Below are 12579 nucleotides of genomic sequence, written 5' to 3' on the forward strand. Positions count from 1 at the left end.
GTGACTGTATGAGGGAACAGTGTGACCAAGCAGTCAGGGTAGGGAAAAGACCAGTCTTCCTCTCTTAGCTGCAGCACATACTTGAGCTGTTTGTGAAACCATAACACTCCGTATATAAATTACACTGATTTCAAACTCTCCAGTGCTTTCATGGATGTTACACTGATTATTTTTTATAACATCCAAACCTTAAGTCAGCCACAGGCTGGGAGAGTTTTTTGCATCTTCTGGTGTTTGAATTGCAAAGTTGACATTGTTCAGAAATATAATTATTGTTAGTTGAAGATGACTGCCTTTATATAGTACCAATCAGTCCTGCCTCATGGTACAGTCCTAAAAAAAAGGTTAAGCAGCCAGCTCCACCCTTCTGGGCTGCATATTCTGTCCCTGTCACTACCTGGCTGCACAGGCACACAATTGTCAGTTCAAGGAATTAATTCAAAGTGATTGAACCACCAGCCTCATCTACCTGCTCTGTTAACTGAGGCAAAATAATTCATACCAAATTCAAGATGAGGATTTACAATGCAGCTACAGATGGGAAAAATTTCCCTACAATTTGCCCTTTTTTCCAGGACAAATAAAAGAACAAAGCAAATAAATTCTTATAAAAGTCTCTCTATATCTGCATATTAGTTTAGTCTTCATTGCACTTGGGTTACAGCAATGAAAGACATCCAGAAGGTATGGATAGTGAAAGCAACTGAATGCTTGATTAAATTCTGAGTACCAGTTCTCTTCTTCCCCTCCTAATAACACAACAGTTAAATGCAGGGAAAGATGCCCCTTAATGGCCCTCAAAAACACAAACACATACGGTATCACTAAAATAGTGAAGGTAAAGCAAAAAGGACATTAGTTGTCTCTATTATAAAAAGAAACTAGACTTAAAAAATCTTTTCAGCTCACAGGGAACACAATTTGAATGAATAAGCTTCACTTAATGTGACTGTAGGGTCCTTAAGTAGCATTCTCCAAAGTTTGTCATACATGAAGGATTAAGTTTCTCTTTTAAAATAAATCATTCCATTAATTAAAACTTTTTATCCAAAGGCTTTCAACAACACTGCAGTGATGTCTAACTCTTACACGTGTCATGGGCAGACATCCACTGTTGCTGCAGGTAAGAGATGAAAGATTCTTCCTTGCAACCTGCTTTGTCAATCCACAGATGAAGACAACTGGAAGGGAGAAGTGGCCAAGAGGATCAGCACTCCCCTTCACGTGAGCTGCAGTGGAGTGAATGATAGTCCCCAACTCTGACCCCATCAGTGACAGTAAAGGAAGAACAAAGAGTGAGAGTATACATAAAAACATTATTTGGTGTACTTCTGATTAAATAACAAGAAATAAATCTTGGCCCCCAAAAGACTGGCTATTTTTTCAGCAATTTAACAGTCATCCATGAATCATGAACACTATCTTTGTGGTATTATATAGACACACATAGACAATCATCTTTACAACATACAACCCACAACCCTTGGACTTCTGGCAGAACACATGTAGTGCTGTGATCACATGAACTGGATGCCCTTCCTTGATGTTACTCACTGCCATATACAGAGCAAGAAGCACACTGCCGTTGAGCAAGAGCGAGGACATTCTCATACTCTGTTTATCACATACAGGCTAAGGGAAGTGTTCAGACAGCAGTCTGAAGATGGTGCAACCCCCTTCTTCCTAAATCCTCCAGTGAACTATGGCCTCTTATGTACAATTATTTTCCGGTAACGATGCTGCATTACATCTTCAGTTGAGTAATAAATAAGGCATTCCTTCCCTGCATTTTTGTCAGGAAACAGAAAGAGTAAGCAGTTTATGGCTGGGAAGCATTTGTGTTCCACAAAATCTAAAGAGCTGTAAACTCTCTGCTCCTCAATGACACATTAATTAATGTAAGTTGCTATTTTAGCTTGGGCCTCTGAAATACCACCACATAACAACCTTATTTCATACTAAGCATCTCCTAAGACTTAGTAGGCAAAACTGTAGCAGATAAAAGGAAAGCTAGAGCTTAATTAAACCTTGAGATGAGAGATCAAACACATGAAACAAACCTCTTCATCTTTATTATGTATGAGGGAAAAAACTTTGTTACAAAAGTAGAAGGAGAACATGGAAACCAAAGGATCAGACAAGGGAAGGAACAGACCAGCACACAGAAAAAATAATATACATGTCAATACTTAACAGTCTTTAAACTGTAAAAGACTGCTCAAATTCTTGCTGTGGTTCAATCTATCCCCTTCCTTACCGTCCATATCTGAAATGGTGAACATTTCCTATCTATGTACCAGCTGTCCCAGAGTACTTTTTGGACTGAGGGCTCTTCTCCATTTGCTTGTGTTCGTAGCGTCTCAGGTCACTGGGATGTGCATGCTTAATGTACAGCTTGGAGAAATGTATCAGGACTGCAAGTTTTGAAAAAAATGCAATTAAATCCTCCCTCACCAAACATATATCCATCAGATTTGCAAATTAAAATTAAATAGGATTCCATATTCCTGAGTGGTCACAAATATTGTGACTGAGGGAAGACAATTTAAAAGATTTCAGAAATCCACTGGGGCTGAAGTTTGCTATCTTGTTAATGTGTTTGTTTGTATCTCATCATTCCCCCACAGTTTTGAACCACTTATCTGCTAATAAGGGAAAAGTTTCACTCTAATGAAAAGCGTCATTAGCGTCATTTAACCCATTTAGACATTATGGCTACAGCTGCCAGACTTCTAATTCACTGATAAGAATAATATCTTTGTTACCTGAAGCTAAGAAAGTTGAACTACTCAGCATATTGAAGAGCATGTAAAAGCATAAAAGAAGGCACCCAACTCAAATATGTTACTTTAAAAAAAAATCTTATTTAGATATCTTAAAAAATACAAGGCACATTATATAAAAATCAAATAGCTATTCATCAAAACTTTTTTAAATATCCCCACTTCAAATCATGTACTGGCAAGTATTAAGTAACAGTGTATAATCTCAACTAATATTTTATCTCAGTGCTAGGTGACAAGTTCAGCCTGTCAATTCAACAGGATAACCTTACAGGCTTCTGACATGTTAGTATTTACAGCATTGGTAACTTTGAAAGCAATATAAAACTGTGTTATACTAAAGATAATAAACAGTCTACACCAAGATGGTGAAATGGATCCTCCTTTGCTTCTCTTTATGGTTTCAAATAATGTTCACTGTGAGCAGGCACATAGAGCAAGGTCCTACATACACAATCTGTTCAGCTGTTTAATACATTACAGTTAAAGCCAAACAAAACAGATTTCTCTGTTAATTAAACACAGGGCGTTTCAAAAAGATGGACCCAATTTCAAAACAGTATATTTCACAATGGCAACTTGTTACAATTACACAAAAATTTACAAATGGTTTGAGTTATTAAGTTTTAGTAATCTTTTTATGAATGTTCTATGCTCCCAAGTGGTAAGAGTTTCATTCATGGGCAGTTTACAGTTGCAGAGATATACAGGGTGTTTCAAAAAGATCAACCGATATCTCTGCAACCACAAACTGCCCATGAATGAAACTCTTATCACTTGAAAGAGCGGGGCACAGTTTCAAATTATTACCACTAGATGCCTAATTTTTTGTGTAATTGTAACCTGTTGCCATCACAAAATATACTCCCTTGAAATTAGGTCCATCTTTTTGAAACACCCTGTATTCTAGCAATACTACATAACATTCCTGTAACATTTCGCTTTCTAACAGCTTCAATATTAAACAAAAATGTCTTCAACCACAATGCTCTTCCATTCTTGCAGAGCATCTGAAATGTCATGATTATTTTTCTCCAGTCTAGCAAGGAAGATTTGTCTGCTTATGATTTCTACACAGCGTAAGCAGCTGCCAGTTCTGAAATCCAAGCTTCAATGTGATTAAAAAGAGAGGAGAGTCTGAAGTCTCTGCTTGTACAAAGTAACTCTCTTGTCACTTCCATCCTTTCAGCAGTAGTAATAAAAGTTCACTTTTCTAGGATTAAACTCAGTAGGTTGATTTAGTGGTCCCATTAGAGTTTGAAGAATAAGAACTTGATTTCCTGGGGTATCTGCCTGATGAGAGAGACACTTGCATTCTCCGTGTAGTTCGCACGCTTCGACAAAGAAGAGCATTTTTGAGGTTGTCTCTGAAGTCTTTTGAAATATAGTAATAGATAAATGGATCAATACAACTGTTCAAAGTAGAAAGACACAGTGCAGTTATGTACGACACATACAGATAGCTCTGGTTGTAGGTTTTGAGGAGCAAATAATGCACAACAAGCAGCACATTGCTAGGTGTGAAGCAGATAAGATACATGGACAGGACAGCAATAATGAGTTTGATTGCTCTCTTTCTTTTCTTCCCAGTGCTTACATCTGAGATAGAAGCATTCAGAGTCTTAATCATTAGTATGTAAGCAACAGCAGTGAGTAGAGCTGGGATTAAGAAGAGTCCAATCGCAAGTGAGAGGAAATAATTGAACATATCATGAGCCAAAACATTTTCAGGCAACACATCATGGCAGGTAGTGATGTTAAGATTTGAAATATATACTGTCTGATTAACAAGATACAATGGAATGGTGCCCAACAAAATCAGAATCCAGATAGCAAGGGAGATGCCCAGGGCAATTTCAGATTTCTTTCTTGAATGCACTATGGGGTTCACTACAACCCAATACCGCTGCACACTGAGACATGTCATAAAGAGAATGGAACAGTACATATTTCCATAGAAAAATCCAACAAGTACTTTGCAGAGACCTTCACCGAATAGCCAATTATTGCCATTTACATGGTATGCAATCTTCAGTGGGAACCAAACAACAAAAAGAAGGTCTGCCAATGCCAAGTTAACCATGTAAATCACAGCTGGATGTTTCTTCTTTGTTCGGAAAAAAAAGACCCAGAGGGCCAGGGCATTGCTTGGCAAACCAACGATAAAAACAATGACATAGACAATTGGAAGAAAAACTGTAGTCAGCTTTCCTGTGAGGACTTCTGCTGCAAATTCATCCACTTCATATAACTCTTCAGAGGCATTATTTGCATTTGAAACTTTCTGGCCAGCAAAACTTCTTCCTTTTGAACTGCTGGTTCCTCTATTCTCTAAAATTAAAAAAAAAAAAAAAAAAGAAAAAGATGTTACTGAAATATGGACATTTTCTCTTTTTTAAAAATAAACTAGACATCATGATATACTATGAAGAATTAAAGAGGGTCTCAAACAGAAAAATTAATACTGGTTTTTCAACACTTGATAATTTTTCTTTCCTGTGTTTTAGGCTTATTATCGAAAAAGGCAACCTATATCCTTGTTCAAAGATCGTATCAGCAAACAAAATGTTTTTCCAGATCACCAGATATATTAAAAATACCTTATTAAAATGGCTGTCAGGTGCTCCTACCATCTGTATAGTTATAATAAAAACACCTTCAAGTACCCCAGGGAAACATTATCCTTTAACATGGCAATGACAGATTACCCATTTGCTGGGACTCATAAAACTTTGCAGCAGGCTAATGTAACTGCAGAAGGAGTTTCCTCAGTTTAGATGGCCTAAAAATCAGGTATGCAGTAAAAAAAAAAAACATGCTAGCCTCTGAGAAGCTGGAATGGAAACTCAGAATGTAATGCCAAAGCTATACACATGTCACCTCTAGGGGAAAAAAAAGATGCACATTACACTGTATCTGAATTGAAACTTCAATAGGCTAACATGGTGTATGAAGATGCAACAGGATAAATTATCTGGGTTCTGCTTCCAGTTCATGGGTGAGATGGTCAGACAGTCTGTGCAGTTTCTATTTAAGAGTGCTAGGTAGCTGAGATGACAGCTATAGTTGCTTCATACACAAGACAGCTATCACTTCAATTTAGCTCTGCCTCTTTGAATGCCACTGTAACATACAAACCATATAGGCAAGCCAGCCATTCCTAACTGCTCTGTCTTGTATGACAGCCTCCATACGGTTAAGTTCAGAACCTCTCCAGACCCAAAGCTGTCCTCTCGTGCTTATAGGTTAAACTGCAAGAGCAGATATCGTCCATGAACTCTCACTGGTCCAATAGGTCAGATATCCACCGAGCTAAACTGTTTGGACATGAAACTTGACTGTCCATGGGAGAACTATTTTTAACCCTATCTCAGTTTCTATCAATATTTGAGGATTATTTTAGCCACAAAAAAACCCCTAAGTGGAGTATAAAGGAGAGTCTTCTTGACCAGCAGGTTTGTGTACAAGCCACGAATGGTATTGAAGAATCGTGACCTTGTTATTCAAGAAACAGTGTTTTGATACAGTTCCAGAATGAAAAATGTTTACATCTTACATTTTTAAGTATAAGAAAAGAATTCTCACACAGGAAATATGTAAATACACAAGTATGTGTGTTTTCCAGTACAGATTCTCAAAAGCAGCACAACTTTAGATAGCAGTTCAAGTTATTACTGCAAGAGCCTGACATACAACATTACCATCCTGTCTAGACTGTGTGACCTAAAGAGATATACAGAAATATAGCATATATTGATGCTTTTTAGAGTTTTTAATTCAGTTACCCTAGCTCCACTTAACAAGTATTTGGTAAGCTCCAGGTACAGGCAGGCTTCACTGGAAAACTGAGGTGTAAGAAAACTTTTTCCAGTACAATTATATGGACAACCCTTTGCAGTAGTCTGCATGAAGTCTGAAATCTGGATTATATCAATAAAACAACACTCAAAGAAAATGAATCCAAATACCAAACAGTCATTTTGGCCTATATGTGGTAAAATTACAAGAGGGCACAATTATACAAATTCTGCTCTCAGATCTTCAAGTCACATGATTATGTCAGCAATACTGTTAAAAACTGCAAAGTCTACTTGTATAATACAGAAAACTCAGGTCCTTAATCTGAGCTGTGCATAATAGAAACCATAAAACCAGCTTGAGGAACATAATTTACATAGATTCATATAATGTAAATGATAATCAGCTAAGCAAAGCCTCTTTTCTCAGGCTTATAGCTTAGCTGATAAAGACCTTGGTGATGTTTGGGAGCAGACCATTTATTCTAAACTGACAACAGTTCTTAGAGTACCCTAATAAAGCACAGTGTGCAATGCTATCTTAAGCACCTATCCACCAGTAAATGCCTTATACTATCAGATTGCAGTCACACTATTTGTATTTAAGTCCAAAGACTTAAATTATTGTAGAAAACTGGAAGAGCAAGTACTACCACTTTGTTCTTACTACTTGTTTGTTATCATACATAAAACAATGCTTTGCAATTGATGTACAAAGGTTGGGTTAAAAAAAAAAAAGAAAAATACTCACTAAAAATGCTCTAAAGTACTTGTGTAACACATTTAGAGTAAGAGTTATAAACAAGCACATTGACAGACACGTGAACCACAGACAGGACCTAGTATGGCAAAACTGGTAGAGCAGAGACAAAGGTTTGCTTTATATATATATTTTTAAGACATAGTCTTGGAAGTTCTGACTGCAGATACTGGGCAGCTTTTCTTAGACCAACTGGCAGCCACACAGGGAGATGGTTCAGCGTCCTGTTTGTCTTCGCAGCTAACACTCCCTCACCAAGCAACCAATCCTTTGTTAGGTATGTGCATTTTCTACATCCTCTTCTTACTCCTTCTGAGCTTTCAGTTTTCCATAACAATTGAGTTATTTTCCAAGCCGAGTTTCACCCTGCCTGACTCACATGTAGAGAATGCAATTGACTTGCTAATCTGCCCACGGAAAAAGCTTCCTTGGCATCATGGGAAAAACGTACTCTCCTCCCACAACAAAAGGTTGTTTCAACACCTTTGCCATTTGTCCAGAAGACATAACCCACTGCATAAAAAACGAAGGATTATACCTACCTTCCACACGCAAAAGTGATAGCAGCACAGAGTATCCAAATTAATTAGCTTAGATCATGGTAATACCCACACAAGACTAAGGTTAAGATTACCCTTGTTCTTGGATCTGCAGCCCAGATTCACCACAACTCTGTAATGGCATTAGCCTATTAGAAAAGAGCCACAATAAGCCCCTGGCTTATAGTCTGTCTCCCTTGGTTGGCATAGCATCACACTTCCAGGTCATTTCATCTCTCTACTCCAGAAGAATAGGCACGCAGCTAAAACTTTTAAGCATACTACTTCCTTTCCCCCTGCCCCAAAATGATTCCAAACTCCTCCCCCCCCCGCCCAGGTCAGGCAACCGGGATATTAAGAGGTAGTTTAATTTCAGAAACTCCAATCTGAACAACAAAATTTGCAGCTATCTAGCACCCATTTGTTGTGAAAACAGGACCCACTGTAATCTTGGCGTGAATATTTACCCAATCTTTACACATACACTTTTATTATGTAAAGAAGCCCAGAACGAATAAATACAGAAGGACACAGTGCAAAGACATGCATAGATATGGCAGTGAGGTTTGCTAGAAAAGGTAATGAGACATCAACCTTACAGGAGTGAAATAATAATTGATTTTTTTTCCCCAAAAAAGCACTTATGTTCAATAAACAATAATATAAGGTAAGAAATATACGAATTACGGTTAAAAACAAACAAACGAAACCAAACAACCAAACAAACAACAACAAACAAACAAATAAAAACAAACAAACAAAAAAAACCCAAAAACAACCAAACAAAAAAGCCCAAACCTTTTAGCTTTTCAGAGTTGGGAAAAAAAGCGAGAAAACGGACTTTTAAGGGGTTTTTTCTGTTTACAGACAGTTTGTAAGTAGGTTGCTATCCTAAAAAGAGATAGGTACAGCACCGAGGCAGTTGAGCCAGGCCACGCGTGCCAGGCAGCTCCCAAGGAGACCCCGCGCAGGACCTGCCGTCCCGCAGCACTCCCCGCCAGCTCCGTGCCCCCCAGAAGTCCAAACAGGGATGGAAGCCGAGCCAGCTGCCTGCCCGTCGAGCTGCTTTCCCCGGCCCGGCGGGGAGGCCGGCCGAACGGCGGCGCCCTCCCTGCGCGTCCCGGCAGCTCGGCAGCTACCGGCCCGAGTTTTTCGAACCCGTTGGACTCCACAAGAACCTTTCCCAGCCCGCTCCGGGCCCCTCGCACCCTAGCCGGAGGCCAGAAACCTGCTCTTCGGGGCGGTTCAGCCCCACTGCCCCCACGCCTCACCCACCGAGAGCTCAGCGTGCCCCCGCACCGCACCCGGACTGAAGCGCCACCGCCCACAGCCCAGCCCGCAAGCCAAGGGGCACCGAACAACCAACGTGGCACCCACGGAGCCCTTCCAGAGCTCTGCCGTCCGCAGATGACCACAGCCCTGCTCTGCTGTCCGCAGATGACTTCAGCCCCGCTGGCAGCTCTAGCACCCGTCAGCCGCAGCTCGCACTCCTCTTACCTGCAGGTGTGGTGGGTCCCAACAGCGTACAGAGCAACAGCAGCAGGCACAGCCCACGATGCCCAGCCATCCTCCCGCCGCGCTCCGAGCACCACCGCCTCTCACGCACGCCTGACCAGTTTCACCTGATACCTGAACTAGGAAGGGGCGGAAGGCGCGGTCTGGCCAACACGAGCCTGGCGGCGGGCGGAGCCGAGCCAGGCCACAAGCCACATCCCCCACGCCCGAAGGGCTGTGAGGCTGCCCCTAAAATGGCTGGGTAACGCTTGCCAGCGGGTGCGCTGCGATCGCCTCGAAATGGCGCGGGCGCCCGTTACCCTCTCGATGCGGCTGTTGGTCTCGCCGCCAGTGTTCCCGCTCCGTGGCTGCCGGGGCCCAGTAGGTGCCGAGGGTCTCCGTTCTCCCTCCTTCACTCTCAGCCTGGCCCTCCGGCGGCCACCTGACTCCACGCCTGCCGGTGGGAGCGCGGCTGGAGGGCGGGTGCGGCTCTGACCCACGGCAGGTGCTCTGTCATCATCTTGCAGCTGGGTAAATCCGCGGCGTCCTGTTTGAGCAGCCAGGAGTTTGTCGTGGTTCGCGCCGACCTGCTGCTGGAGCGGAGCAGGATCCTTTTGGGACGCATGGGCTGGGGTCGGGGCCAAGCTGGCGAGGAAGCGGGCTGGAAGAGTGTGTTGCGGGACAGCATTACTCTGACTTGTGTGTGCCAAGTTTCTTGCCTTTCTTTGTTATGTTGCTGTATAACAGGTAGGAAAATGTATAATGCCATCTTAACCCAAATGCATTCATGATGCTGCGCTGGTGTGAGCCAGTGTGAGAAAGGGGTGGTTTTGCTTGTCACCTCGCTAAAACTCAGAGTACACCAACTCTCTTTTGTTTTTGCAATAGGGATTCCAAGGACAGAATTAAGCACAATGCAATGCCAGAAGCGTTTTCCAATTTATCAATGCAAAGACCGATTTAAAAAATGGTTTTAGTTTTTTAAAATAAAGCACACAACTACACATTCAGCCCTGGTTCACACCTCTAGATCAGTTCTTCGGTTACATTAGTAGAGCTCCCTCTGTTTCAGTCAGTCTGCAACATGCTGGGTGCTCAGTTGGTGACAAAATTGTGTGGTTTTTTGTTTGTTTTTTTTGTTCTTTTTTATTTAATATGTTATGAATATATAAATGACTATTATGAATATACTGTTTTATGTTGTTCTAAAAAGAAAATTGTGCTTTTTGTGGGCTTTCTGTGATGACCATGAAGCATGGCTGTGAGTTGAGGAAGGCAGAATCATTTCCAATTTATAGATGGAAAATGGAAATGGAGTACAAAAGGGTGAAGGTAAGTACATGTGGAGCTTTTGCAGGTCTGAGTTGATATGCAGGGTCTCTCTTTTTTTGAGTCTTTGTTGTAAATTGCTCCATACTTGAAGCACCGTTCCTGTTTATCATCTACCCAGCTAAGACTGTTCATAGATTTCTCATATTAGTCCCAGACTCCTTGCCAAGTACTGGGAAAGTCAGCCCATCCCTCCAGACTTCCTCCCGGTCTGTTTCTGTCTCACAGTGCTGTTTATTTTACCATTACAAACCGCTTCATGGGTACTTAGTCTTCTGCTTCTAATCACCTTGTCCAGTGAGTTGCAGCTTTCTCATCTGTTTTTTTAATCTAATCTCCCTTTCAAACAGGTGTGTACATATGTGGTGGCTACTGGTCTCTACAGTGTTTTCCCTCTCAGATCTCTAGTACAAGGAGTGGTCAGCCCTTCTCTCATCTGGTTCTGCTATAGCTTGTGCTCTCCTGCCAGCACCCAGTCCTAGTTTTCACTATTGGTTTTCTCTTGAGTTACTCCACACAATCTGCTTTTTTGTCCCCTTAGCATTCAAAGCAGACAGCTCCTTCCCTCTTTTGCTTGGATCCAGCAACAGTGGAAGGGATTGATAACTCAAGGGGAAAAAAGATTAATTGCTGTTACTAAACAAAATCAGCTCTAGGCTGTCTCGTGACAGGTCAGAGCTGCAACTGAAGTTCTTCTGTGGCTGTGTGTAGAAGCAAGTGTCAGAATCTAATAAAAGATTTATTAGATTCCCAAGCAATTAAAAAGGGAGCTTGTAAGAGGGAATGTCAGGCAACTTTAATAGCAGACAACTCTATCAACCTGCCTTATAAGAGAGACCTTATTGTGAAATTTGAGTACTTCAAGTGGGCTGAGGAGAAGGATGGGGAGAGTTTTTATCAGGGCCTGTAGTGATAGGGCAAGGGGTAATATTTTTAAATTAAAATAAGGTAAATTTATATTACATATAAAGAAGAAATTCTTTCCTCTGAGCATGGGAAGGCACTGGCACAGGCTGCCCAGAGAAGCTGTGGATGCCCCATGCCTGGAAGTGTTCAACATTCAGCTTGGATGGGGCTTTGAGCAACTTGGTCTGGTGGAAGGTGTCCCTCTCCACAGCAGGAGGCTGGACTATATGATCTTTAAAGGCTCCTTCCAACACAAATCACTCTATGATTTTATAACAAACGAATGGTCTTTGTAAGCAATGGTCTTGTAAGCAATAGTTCCTGTTGCTCCATCTGTGCCTTGCTAACAAGGCTTTTGTTCTGGTTTTGTTCTATTTACTTTTATGGAGAAGTTGGTGTTCCTAGCTAACATCTTCAGCAGGGATAATATTTGTTAGGAAGATTCCTCATTTATAGTCTACAAATTAGTTCTGCATCATGTTCAAATTCCTGGGACCTCTGTATGGAGTAATGTCAAGCCTTCATGATTTATAGTAACCTTTATTGAAGACAACTGATTTGTCAGACCTATTGACAGTTTTAGTGTGCCATTTATCAAACAAATTGGAAAGAAAATGTAACAGTTTATAAATAAACACAAACCAATTAGATTCTTGTTCATGCTTGTTTATAATTGGAAAATAATTGTAGTAAATACTACTGCCACAGGAAGAATAACTACATGACTATAGATGCCTATTAAATCTCAATTCTCCATTATAAATTGGTAGTTTCTTGGTTTCTCTGCTACAAAGGTATATATGTGTATGTGTATATATACTACTATAATTTGCTATAATGAGTTGGAAAGAATCATCTTCCACCTTTATACTGTGTCCTGAACAGAGCTTTGAACTAGCATATCATGGGTTGTTGATTATCAAAGCATACCCCAAACTGACAAAAAGATAAGTGAGCATCAGCTTATTATT

At 40.9% G+C, this 12579-nt stretch overlaps 1 protein-coding gene across 1 annotated transcript; it reads right to left on the bottom strand.

The window, feature by feature from the left end:
- Positions 1 to 2328: 2328 nt before the first annotated feature.
- F2RL1 (F2R like trypsin receptor 1) lies at positions 2329 to 9778 on the bottom strand. The gene is made up of 2 exons (XM_082075175.1): positions 9377 to 9778; positions 2329 to 5114 (listed from the first exon to the last, which is right to left on the bottom strand). The coding sequence occupies exons 1-2, from the start codon at positions 9444 to 9446 to the stop codon at positions 4009 to 4011; spliced, it is 1176 nt and encodes a 391-aa protein (XP_081931301.1). The 5' UTR covers positions 9447 to 9778; the 3' UTR covers positions 2329 to 4008.
- Between the last annotated feature and the right edge of the window lie 2801 nt (positions 9779 to 12579).

This window comes from Streptopelia decaocto (assembly GCF_964273445.1).
Source record: "Streptopelia decaocto genome assembly, chromosome: Z".
In the NCBI taxonomy this organism is placed as follows: Eukaryota; Metazoa; Chordata; class Aves; order Columbiformes; family Columbidae; genus Streptopelia; species Streptopelia decaocto.

Bases quoted from the DNA above. Each gene is read 5' to 3' on its own strand.
- F2RL1 (XM_082075175.1), bottom strand. From the start codon at position 9,446: ATGGCTGGGCATCGTGGGCTGTGCCTGCTGCTGTTGCTCTGTACGCTG. The intron at 5,115-9,376 runs GTAAGAGGAGTG...TTTTAATTTTAG, and splicing joins GGGACCCACCACACCTGCAG to AGAATAGAGGAACCAGCAGT.